The sequence below is a fragment of the Telmatherina bonti genome, assembly GCF_933228915.1.
Source record: "Telmatherina bonti genome assembly, chromosome: 8".
In the NCBI taxonomy this organism is placed as follows: Eukaryota; Metazoa; Chordata; class Actinopteri; order Atheriniformes; family Telmatherinidae; genus Telmatherina; species Telmatherina bonti.
In genome coordinates this window covers 14,830,808-14,842,405 of record NC_136626.1, presented here as the reverse complement: position 1 = coordinate 14,842,405, position 11,598 = coordinate 14,830,808, and the positions used below count along the sequence as shown (strand labels likewise).

General features: G+C 39.5%; 1 protein-coding gene across 1 annotated transcript in view; it reads left to right on the top strand.

Annotated features, from left to right (window-relative positions):
- Positions 1 to 6,739: 6,739 nt before the first annotated feature.
- The window catches only part of ror1 (receptor tyrosine kinase-like orphan receptor 1), a gene marked incomplete at both ends in the record, with an annotated part of 123,310 nt that continues 118,451 nt past the window's right edge, over positions 6,740 to 11,598 (top strand). Inside the window, one exon of the mRNA XM_079245760.1 lies at positions 6,740 to 6,845. Coding sequence (XP_079101886.1) covers positions 6,740 to 6,845 — 106 coding nt within the window. The remainder of the gene's footprint in view (positions 6,846 to 11,598) is intronic.

Below are 11,598 nucleotides of genomic sequence, written 5' to 3'. Positions count from 1 at the left end.
CATTTTGCCTGCAATTCATCATGTCCACTCAAAAAAAGGAACAAAAATCTACACAAGTGAGGGCATAAATCACTACGTTTGTGTTTTCCCTTGATAAGGTCTCTTTTTTTTTCTTTTTAAATCAAACTACTTCCTACATGTTAGTATGCAGGACACTACAACTAAGCAGCCTTGTTAAAACATGACATCATCTGTTGTTCATCCACTAATAGCGAACAAGTTTTGACAGGGTGAGCGGGGTGAGCAAAGTCTGAGACAATCCCAGAAATTGCTGACATTAATAGATGTGGAGGCACCACATGAATCATCACCACTTTTACAGTCTCAGTTTTCCAGGTCTGGAGTGTAACTGTACAGGATGATGTGTGAGGCTGTAAAAACTGTTCAGTAACAGCACAAGAGGAGCTGCAACATTTCTTTTCTGATGAACCAAGCAGTGTAGAAATAGAGAGGCTGGATCGTATCCAGTTCCCTCTGATTCTTCTTGTGTCTCTAAATCAAGAAGAAAACAAATTCTCCAGGAGACACTACACTTATATGGTCCATTGTCCTGAGGAGTGCTTGTTTGATGGAGAGACTGAACTTTCTGTGGAATTTAAGATGAAAGAAAAAGTTGGATATTGAGGATTTACACTGGATCACAAATTTTTAAACTGTCTGTTTTAGTCTATCAGGCAGCTAGACTTCCTTTTTTATACCATTTAACCTGACCATTGCCTCATTATTCCATTTATCCCCACTCCATGTGTGCAACATCATAAAGCACAAACCCCATTACATGTGCTACATTGTTCTGTTGGGTGAAACTCAATATTATTCAAATCCCTGTAGAAAAGATCAGATCATTATAACGTTATTGTGGCGCCATCGTATTTCTCATTTTCCCCAGATTTTATATCTATAACATATGAATGTTGGATGCTTGTTGTGAAGAATTCCTTTTATTTTAATCCATGAGGATTGGCTTTGAAAAGGTCAGTGCAATACAGTTTTTGTTGTGTATTGTACCGACTGCAATATGTTTCACACCAAGTTGCACTCTAGTCTTGACAGAAATGGGTGTTGGACAGATGAAGATGTAATGAGGCCAGTATTGTCTTTCAGTCTAAACATGTCTTAACCGTGCTGGGGACTGTCCTGAGTTATCTGCTTGTTGAAAATGTGCAGATGTTTTCGACGAGGTGCATAAAGAATCAGATAGAAGCACAAATTGGTAGGGCTGTAGACATACAGAAGAGGAAAAAATTTGGTGAAACAAAATATGACGATATAGCTGATATTTAGTTATAGTTATGGTTCTTGTCTTCCTTTCATTCCCCTTTACTGACAAAGACATTGTTTCTAACTTGGTTAAAAAAGCCCTTACGATCCCTGTGGTGTGGTTACAACAGAAATTCCAGTGGATATACTTTTCAGAGAGACCTTTTGAAGACCAATCTACTCCAATAGTATAACTCCAATAGTTATATACTCCAATAATATAAGTTAGATGCCATTCACCATGCATGCTTGTAATTTTAGTGAACTTTTCCTACTTTTGGTCGAATGATGTTGATGTGTATCAAGATAAAGAAACAGATAAGAGTCAAAAACAATCTCAAACCCTGCCACACTGTCGAAGCAGTGCTGTGGTGAATCCCCTGACACACTTGTGGGGCCTCATGTTACAAAGAAAACCACCAAAACACATCTCAGCTCGAATTAATCTGGTTGCTTAAACTGGAACTTATAAGTGGGTGTTTCAGAGGGAAAAAGATCTTAGAAATGTCAGCTCGTGTTAGTTCAGACTGTAATCAGTCATGCTCAATTTATTCTACTTTGACTTTCACGTTGTTTGAATTTGCTCACCATGTCATATCACTGGAGCACAAAAGACTTTTGTTGAATGGAATAAAAAGTGATGTAAAATCTTGCATGTGGACTTTTCTTTGTTCTTGTTAAACATATTTGTCTGTAGTCCTAAAAAAAAAAAAAAAAAAAAATCAGAAACATCACAAGCAAAAACTAAAGACCAAAAAACATATTGAAATTTAGCAAATTATATTTTATAAGGTTACAATTGAACATATTCAATGTTTGTTTTAATCAAGGAAACTATGTTCTAAAAAATAACATTTTTAACAATCCATCTCCTGCATCAAAGTATTATGTGCGACATACTGAACACCGATCATTAGCGAACGAACTGCAGTCTGTATTTACATCTTCAATTGACCACATCCCTGGTTTTTGTCAGAGCTTTGGCAGTTTTGGCTGTCTGCCGCTTTGTATCTCTTGAATCTACTTTCTCTCTCTCTCAGTTCATTTTTCTGAAATTTTTCCATCTTTAAAGTAATGGTGGACCAGGGACATAGCAAAGTTTTAATGGCACACAGTGTACAAGGTTTCAGGAACTCAACACAAAATACCACTGAACAAAAATGTACACACCCTTACTCTATCTTAATGCTTGCAGGAAATTTGGTTGGTTTTATCTCCAGGCTTTGGGGAGCAAGCTTCTCTCCAGGGATGACTTTGAGTCTACAGTATGTGAGAAAAAAAAAGCAAAGGAAGGGGACACCATGAGGTTCAGAGCTACATCCTGGACTACTAGACTTGATGACGAACAGGGATATCAAAAGTAAAAATCCACTTTGCCTTTTTTTTTTTTTTTTACCCTCAGATGAAACTAATCCATTCTCAGTCATTATTTTTGCATCCTGTTCTTGTACTAACTGTTAAATAAAAACATACCTCATAGAGGATGATGTTTCCTTCTAATGAGCAGAGGTAGGTCACTATATGGAAAAAACAGAGATACTTAATTACTACCATTCTCCCCTGCCTTCAAAAATGCTGGTGTTAGTCTCAAAGTGCTCTGTGTTTTCAGAAATACACACAGAGACAAAGTATGTGTCAAAATTCAGAAGTGTGTAAAGTAAAATAAAACAATATGTGGAGTTACAGGGAGGAAAGGAGGTGAGCTTACAGTAATTGTAAACCTCTGGGACAAGTGTGTATGTGTGTGTCTGCTTAACATGTCTGCACGCATGGTCGTTTAGGGCACAAGAGACCTTTGTCTTTTCTCTACACTTCCTTTTTCCTCCAATCATCTGTTACTGTCTTTGTAGATAAACTGCATAGATACAATATAAATGACTATGTTAAACATTTGGACATGGTTTTAATATGCTGAGTAATTTATCTAGTTGATATGAAAGGGTGTGCTAAACAGCACCAGGTGGATGATTATCAGATAATCCACATTTCTAAATTCAGTTCCATTAACACTTTGGCTGTTCAAGTTCCGCCAGTCTATATTTTGGATGAAAATTCAAGCCCAAGTTTGACCAAGCCCATGAGCTTGCTCATTCGGGCTTTGTTATTGGGATCATTTGTCGCTTGGTCTCCAAAGGCAAATTAATGTAAGGGTAGGAGTTAGACTAAAGAGCCAAACCTGGCTGGTGAGCTCACTGATGATTGAGGGCTCAATAGCTGAGGGGCAGGTGAGGGTGGGGACCTTAGCATGCCAGATCCCAGCATCACAAACTATTGAAACGTGGAACACAACCTAGATAGCAGGGAAGGAGCCTGTGTTGATGTGTGGTACAAACTACTTATAATCTGAATCACCTCACACATTGTGGGTTCTGGAAACAAACTCCTGAGCGACTAAACTCTCTTACTTAAGAGTTGCTGAGGGGTTGAGGGGTCGGGTGGGTGTGGGTCCCCTCACAATCCCCTGGATGAGCACTAGTATGGAAATTCTCCTCCGTAAGCAAGATGGTTGCCTTCCTGCAGCTGCAAGTTGATGGACGATAGGCTCTGACTGTAATTTGTGCTGCACAACGCAGCAGCTCAGAGTACCTTCTGTAAATCCCTGGGTGGTGTCCCAGAAGGGGTGGCACTTAGGGATTCCATTGTTCTATTGAGGGACTTTAATGTCCATGTGGGCAATGATGGAGTTACCTAGAGGGGTGTGAGCAGATTTTGGGGATGCGATGAGAGTACAGGGTTGTGTGCATCTTTTCGATCAAAGTTCAACTTGTTCAAAGTGCATATTTGAATTGAGAAGATCGTTTTCACTGGTCCTGTTGGTGGTTTTAATGGATAGGATGTCTAAACAGTCAGTGAGAGGAGGGTGTCTGGTGGTTCTGTTTGCTTCCTCAGGCCAAGATTTTCAGCATCCACTGGAGTGGGTCGTAGATGAGTGTGAAGTGGTCAGAATGAAAATCGGCGACTCTCGGTCTGATGCCATGGTGCTTGGATGGGTGGAGGGCTCCCCCAAGGTTGGGAATGAGTCACTGCATGAAGTGAAGAGGTAGCAAAGGAACTTGTTCATCAGTGATGGTAGGATTGGTTGAGAGATTTATAAACTGTGGCTTTGTCAGCAGGTGGTTTCTACACATTTATGGATGAAGATTGAGCTGAAAGGGGAAGCTTTCAATTTACCACCTGTTTATGCTCCAACCCTCACGGTCATGACCGAAAGCATGACATTGTGGATACAAGCAGCTTAATTCAGCTTACTTTGGACAGTGTCCAAGCTCAACCTGAGACATTAGGTGAGTGCCTCATCGAATCACATCGAATCGCATCGAATCAAATCAAATCAAATCAAATCAAATCCAATCCAATCCAATCCAATCCAATCGTATCGTATCGTATCGTATCGTATCGTATCGTATCGAATCGAATCGAATCGAATCAAATCAAACTTTATTTATAAGGCACTTTCCCTACAATAAAATGTAATCCAAAGTGCTTTACACATTATAAAAGCACTACAAAGAATAATCCATCAACCCTGCCCTTTCCAAACACTCAAACGTATACACACACACACAGACACACACGCACACACACCCGACAGCCATTTCTAACACTCGTCTCAATCATCACGCATGCACCTGGTGGGAACTTGAAATGCTGTTTTTCTGTATGGAAAGGGCTCAGATGAGCTGATTCAGGCTTCTGATTAGGATGTCCCCTGGTCACCCTGTTGAAGGTTTTCCAAACATGTCCTAATGAGAAGAAACCTCAGGACAAACTCGCTGTAGGGATGATATATCTGTCCTGATGTGGGAACACCTTGGAGCTGGAAAGAATCACAGGGAGAAGGGGAATGGGCCTCCCCCGAACCTGATTCCACCTGAACTCAACACTGGAAAAGCAGAAGAAAATGGTTGGATGAAAAACTGTGCAGATGAAACCAGACATATAGGAATATATGGAATTATTACTGCAATAAAGAACATACTGAAAGCCCTACTGAATACACTATTCACACACTCTGAACTAATTATTGCCATATTTTATTAGATTATGCACATTATGGAATATTTTCCTTCTTGTAAATACTGAGCCTTGTAAATTATGCATAGTATGAGGCATTCTGAGCAAGTGTCCATTACCCTGCAGAGGACTGGGAAGCTTATTTATGATTATATGTTTCAGTTTTTTGTAATGCTTTTTTTTTTTTTTTTTTTTTTTTTTTAAATCTTCTTTGACTTTGTTTAAGAGTAAAGTTAACTTTTAATCCCATTGAACAAATGTATGATGCATCCAATCATGTTTCATACCTGCTTGATACAATTTAGTGTGTAGGGGTGCTAAAGCCTGTCCCAGCTGCCATGGGCAAAAGCCATGGTACACCCTGCATGGGTCACAGGTCACAAGAGTGTCTGTGTCTCACAAATTTAGAGACTGAAGTAGGCCTAAATAAAGTTGGGGAATGCAGCAGGGCCTGTGTAATAAAATTTAATGACCTGACCAGAAAAGTCTCTATGATTTCTGTGTTTGAGTAATTGTCATCATTTGTTTAGTATAGGTGCATATTGATTTTTTAAAATTCTTTTTGTACTGCAGACCTTTCCACTTGCTGATAGAAAGAGGAATGAGTGAATGAGCGTCGAATCGAGTCCATCACTTGTCCCAAGAAGTGATGACAATGAGCACAAGCCTGTATTTGTACGGCATCGTGCACAAGCTCCACTAAATGGAATGCAGCTGCATGTAACACACCTGTGTTTTCATGACCACGTCAACACAACATGTCTGAGCCGAAAAGACTTAAAGATTCAACTTTACATTAAACCGACGTTTTAATGTAATGGGGAAAACATTTCCTTTAATAGTGATCTTTATTTTCTATTTGAAGAATTATTTTGCCAAGTGATCTGTAGATTGCTAAGAAAAAAAAAGTCCCCAAATAGTCTGTGAGGTGGGGGTATGGTGCACTCCTAATAAGTAAAAAAAAAAAAAAAAAAAAAAAAAAGTATGTAGAAAAATTTAACTAAAAGGAGGCTATAAAAACATCCACCACATCTAAACTACTTGGCGAAATAAGGAGAAAGTCTCTGTATTCCGACAGTTCCTGTGGTGAACGCAAGGGGGCGACACGCGTCTTATAAGAGCCATGTGGCTCCTGTGGCCACACATCTTGCACCGAAGTTTTGTGGAAGAACTGCGCTCATTTAGAGAGCAGAAGAGAAGGGGCAAAGTGAGCCGGACTCAAGAGGAGGGAAAGAGGCAGAAAACAAGAAAAGACAGATACAGCTTTCTTCAAGACTCGCGCATTCTTTTGTCCATAAGAGATTCGGCGCACGCTAGAAAAAGGACGAAATTGCGCGCACGTTATCAGCGCTCTTATCTTTGGATCATTCTTTTTTTTTTCTTTCTTAAAAAAAAGGCTCGAAATAAAATATTGCTCGAAGTGGATGTGAAAACGGAGCAGGAGTTTAACACACAGCCTGGAGGAATGTATCCAAATCGGAAAGCGGTGAACCAGCGTCAGTGGAGATGTCCAGCCTGCGCGCTGTGGATCGCCTTGCTCCTCCAAAGTGTCCTGGATCTGAGTGCGTCCGGTGAGTCCGGAGACCTTTCCTCTCCTCTGAAACCAACCATTCATGTAGTTCCAGATAACTTTTATTGGCTGTGCTCACTTGTGGTTCATCTTCATTCAACTATGTGCCAGTCTTGAGGAAAACTCAAGGTCTAGACTTCCAGTAAATTCATTTTGTGCTCGAATTGGTGCACAATTTACTCCGTAAATAAATTTAAATTCGTTTGACATGTTTATATTTTAAGACGACTCTATTTGGTTTTCACTCCTGAGATCATCCCATTAACTTTAGTCTGGGGTTGCTTCTGTGTAAAGCAGATTTGTTTGCCATCATTCCACTTCTTCTCTCATGCAAATGATCTTTGGTTTTTAGATTATCGACCCATTGTCATTCTGAAGCCTCGGCATGGGGAGAGACTTGACTCCACTGACAGGCAATCTGGGTGTTTTAACAAGTCAGTTGGATAGCCATTGTGCGCCTTACCACCCGCTTAAAAATGTAAATCAGCTTAAAGATAAGGGATGCGTGAATGTTCATTTAACAGGCAAACAACGCGGCTACTGCTTTTCAGTTGACGTCATCAGTGGCAAGATGTGGACGAACTTTTGAAAAGTAAATCACCATGTGGCCTCTTGGAGACTTATTTTTTCCTCTTCTCAAACTGATATGATCCCCCTGTCAGTCTATTGCTTTCGCCTTTACATACCTGTGTGTGTAGATGTGCCTTATTAGTCTTAAGATGATATATGAAGCAGGTGGACTCATATATGTATGATTTATGAGTCTGAATTAGATTTGAATTGTTCATGAAGTTGCTTGTGAAAGCCATTTACATTATTTTGTCCTGGATTTTAGAGCAGCAAAGTATCAACAATCCTCCAAGATGAGTCATAACGCGATTAACTCCCTAAGATTTGTTTTCTGGGTTTGTTTGAATTACTTCTGTCCTCCATTAAATCTGGGTGATATTTATTGTGATGTAGAAACGTTTTTTGCTGCAAATTGTGCTTTTTTCCCCCAATAATTTTCCTCTCTGAAACTTCTGGGCTTTTTCAAGGCAGAGAAGAATGTTAATCCACAAAACTTATCTTGACTTCCCCCAAATGATACAATATAGAGTGGATTTCTGTCTATTTCACAGCCAGAAACTGGTGCATAGGAATGACTAGATCCTTTCCATGTTGGCTGTATGGTTTAGAAGTCACATCCAGTTGGAAAATGACATTTCACGTATTAATACATTCGTGTCATGAAGCACAACTGATTTGCTTTGCATTCCCTTCCACTGCAAAATACAAGTTCTGAATAGCAAGTGTCACTGTCAGTCTCTCAGATACCATCTGCAGCTGGTGTGGGCAGTGATTTGGATCATGGAAAGAGATGCAGCTGTACTTGTAACTTAATTGATATGGGCAAGAAAATGACACCAATTAAGAAGCTCTTTGTTTTCATTATGTCCAGAAACCTGACTGTTTCCGTGCTGCCTGTGAAGCAGCTCCAGAGTAATAAACACTGGAAGTTTTGTCTGCTCTCCGGCTTAATGTAATGGGAACAGTCAGGGAGGAACAACAGTGTGGTTCAGCTGTAATCAAATGTAAAAAGGGGAAAAGCGCAGCACCCTGTGATCAGCAGCCGTAATACGGTTGTACTCTGGCAGCTGCTAAGTAAAACCTAAAGGGCTTTGTTATCTGTTTTTATTTGCTGCTGTCTGGTTTGCAGGTCAGTCTGAAAAACTTCCAGCCAGAGGTCAGAGGTCACAGGTCTGTCACTGTAGTTTGAATTCCAGCATTTCCAGGAGCAATCAGGGTTTCCTTAGCCACACCATAGGAAAGTTGTTGAAAGAGAAACAGATGCATAGATAAATGATAAAAAAGAAAAAAAAATCTTTTTACAAGCCTGTCCATTTCTTTTTTGGGGATTTTTATGCATTCTTAAAGATAATTCTCTTTTCTACCCTTAAATCCTCATGGAAAATGCGATTAAAGTTGGCAAGAAGGTTATGGTAGGAATTTGTGTTGCATTTGTTTGTCGACTGCATGACCTGACTTTGTGCCATGTTATACCTTTGAGATAGTTCTTCAAAACAGGGGTGTTAAAATCAAGTGTCCAGGAGCAAATCTAGACATGGATGGAATTCTGTGGAACAGATCATGAGATTTTATTCTTTAAAACAATGCTTGATTTCACAGCTGTCAACACTTTGGGGAATTTTCACGCCTTTGCTAACAACTAGAGAGACAAGTGTAAAAAGAAAAACACAGTGCTCACAAAGGTTTGCATGTCTGCAGTTATTAATTTTTTTCTCGCTTCTCAACATGAGTCCAGCTCTGCCACATCGGTTGATCCTTAATCAGTCAACCTGATGTTGAACTCATGTTTTGCAGCATGGAAATCAGATTTCGGCTGACAGTAGAGAACTCTCAGAGCAGCACTGGTGCTCTTTATGTAAACAGAAGCTAGGTGCAGTATATTTTCAAAACAGTCACAATCATGCCTCTGTCGGCCACTGCCCTTTAGTTAAGTAATAATCTGTGAGTCATTCATAAAAAATAAAGTAATGACAATTTTTTTTTTTTTTTTTTTTTGCATTGTGACATTTCTACATAAACTGTGAAAGTGTTCCTGAGCGCAGGACCTTCACCTCTGAACATAAGGTCCGCTGCAGGGCAGCAACTATGGGAAGTCTTCTTAAAATAGCATTTAGCCCTTTAATAATACTCAGAAAGGCCATAAATCATGTTATGTGGAACTGCCACTGTACAGATCTCAATAAGACACACTGTTGACAATGAAGACACTTCACCTCTGGGAGAAAAAAAACCTCTTGATCTTTCAGACCATGTAGAAGCTTGTCCAGCTCTGCCTGTGACTACGTTTCCCCTGCTCTGTCTAGTTATCCCCACATGTTTTTAAAATCCAATGTAAAAAGCAGATCTAAACAGATGAAAGATATTATAATAAATGTCTGCTTTTTTTTTTAAAAGCATCTTTACATTATAGTGTAACATCTCGTGGCTTTTGGGAATTTTCATTGTTACAGTATTCCTGCAAATTTCTCCTTTTATGTTTGTATGTTTTTCATATTATTATTTTCTCCAGATGTTCTGGGAAATGTTGGGCTTTGTCATGGTGTGAGTGGTACATCTCTTTCAGACAGATGACTTTGGTCTGTTTAAAACTTCCACTCCCACTCTTCACAGTGCGCACACACCACAGTAATTCAGGCATCAAGTGCTGTGCATCCCTAAAAGCTTTTGGCAGACACAGAAGAATGTGGCAGGAGCTATATGTGTGAAACAGATGTATAGTTTTTTCTGGGGAGAAAATTTAAATTTTTTTTCTTTGTGAGACAACTTGACTCCATTTTAAGGGTGTGAAATGGGAAGAAAATCCTCGACGTTAATGTATTCAGCACGTAGCCATAAATCAAATGCTCCGACTCTGTTTTATGTCACTGATTTAAAACATTGGTGTGTAAACTATACATCGTGCTCTGGCAATTACATACTTCCCATCCATTATTAGGCACATGTGTTTGCCAAGGCTCCTTTTGCCTAAGTGTTGCCACAGGGAAAACTGTTTTGAAAGAAACTGTCTGCTACTTGTTTAACCGATGTATAGCTTTAGTATATTAAGATCTCAGGTCTTCTCTTTCATTTTGTTTTCAGACTAGTGTCACTTTTTCCACCTCAACCACCTTTCTGTTTGGTTTTTATTTTGTTTCCTAAACATGAATACCTCTCTAATTACTACTAATAATGTAAATTAGAGATTAAGGAGAAAAAAAAAGGTTTTCTTGTTTGTGATTGGATTTTGCTGGTCTTGGCCCACAAACATGCCGTCAGCAGCTTTTGAAGGGACAACCATATTTAAGTGTTACTCTACCGTCTGCCAAGTAAGACAGCAGCCTCTCTGAATGGCAAGAAGTGTAAATTTCCAGCATTTGCGTAATACTGGCAGAGAAATGCTGTTATTTCCATTAATCGAATTCTGCAGAGGCATACTTGTTACCTTCTTTTGCGGTCAGAGTTCCTTGGAGAGGCAGTGTTTAATCAAACTAAGTGCAGAACCTTGTTGGAGACATTTGATAAAGTTTCTGCCACTGCAAACTGTAGCCATGCGCGAAAACCTCTTTCCTGCAATTTACTGTCTGCTCAAAAGGTCAATTTGTTTGAGAGAGGAAAATGACCTGTAAATGCCTATTTCCATGGAAATGCTGGATTTAGATGTAAGAAAAGATACAAAACACAAAGTTTAAATGTTGACAAGCCAGTATGTGGATGGCGAGAGGACACTTGAGCATGAGTCTGGACCAAGAAGCTGCAGAAAGGACGTGTTATTTTCCTCATTGGTACATCATAGTACATTGATACTTTGGTCTTTCCATTGATTGACTTGTAGTGTTTAAGACCTTCTCGAAATTGAAAAGCTTTCTATATGTTCCTTTCTATACTTTCTGTGTTGATGGGTCTCGACTGCTGCCTGGAAGACAAATTGCTCCTGCCACATAAAAAATGTTCTCTGCTGTACTTTATAAACACAACACAATGAGCCCATTGCTGCCGTTGTAAGGCAAGCTGAAAGTGCGAGAGTGTGCTGATGACAAAGTGACACTTTAATGAGTCTAATGGAATAAGCCACACATACTGCATATCAATTTCCCATACGGACTTGGCACTGTTTAATATTGAGGACTGCAGGGAATAACACAAACTTACAAAGCTCTGGATGTCACTGAGCTCACTTATAGGAGTTTGATCAAATTACTGCTTTT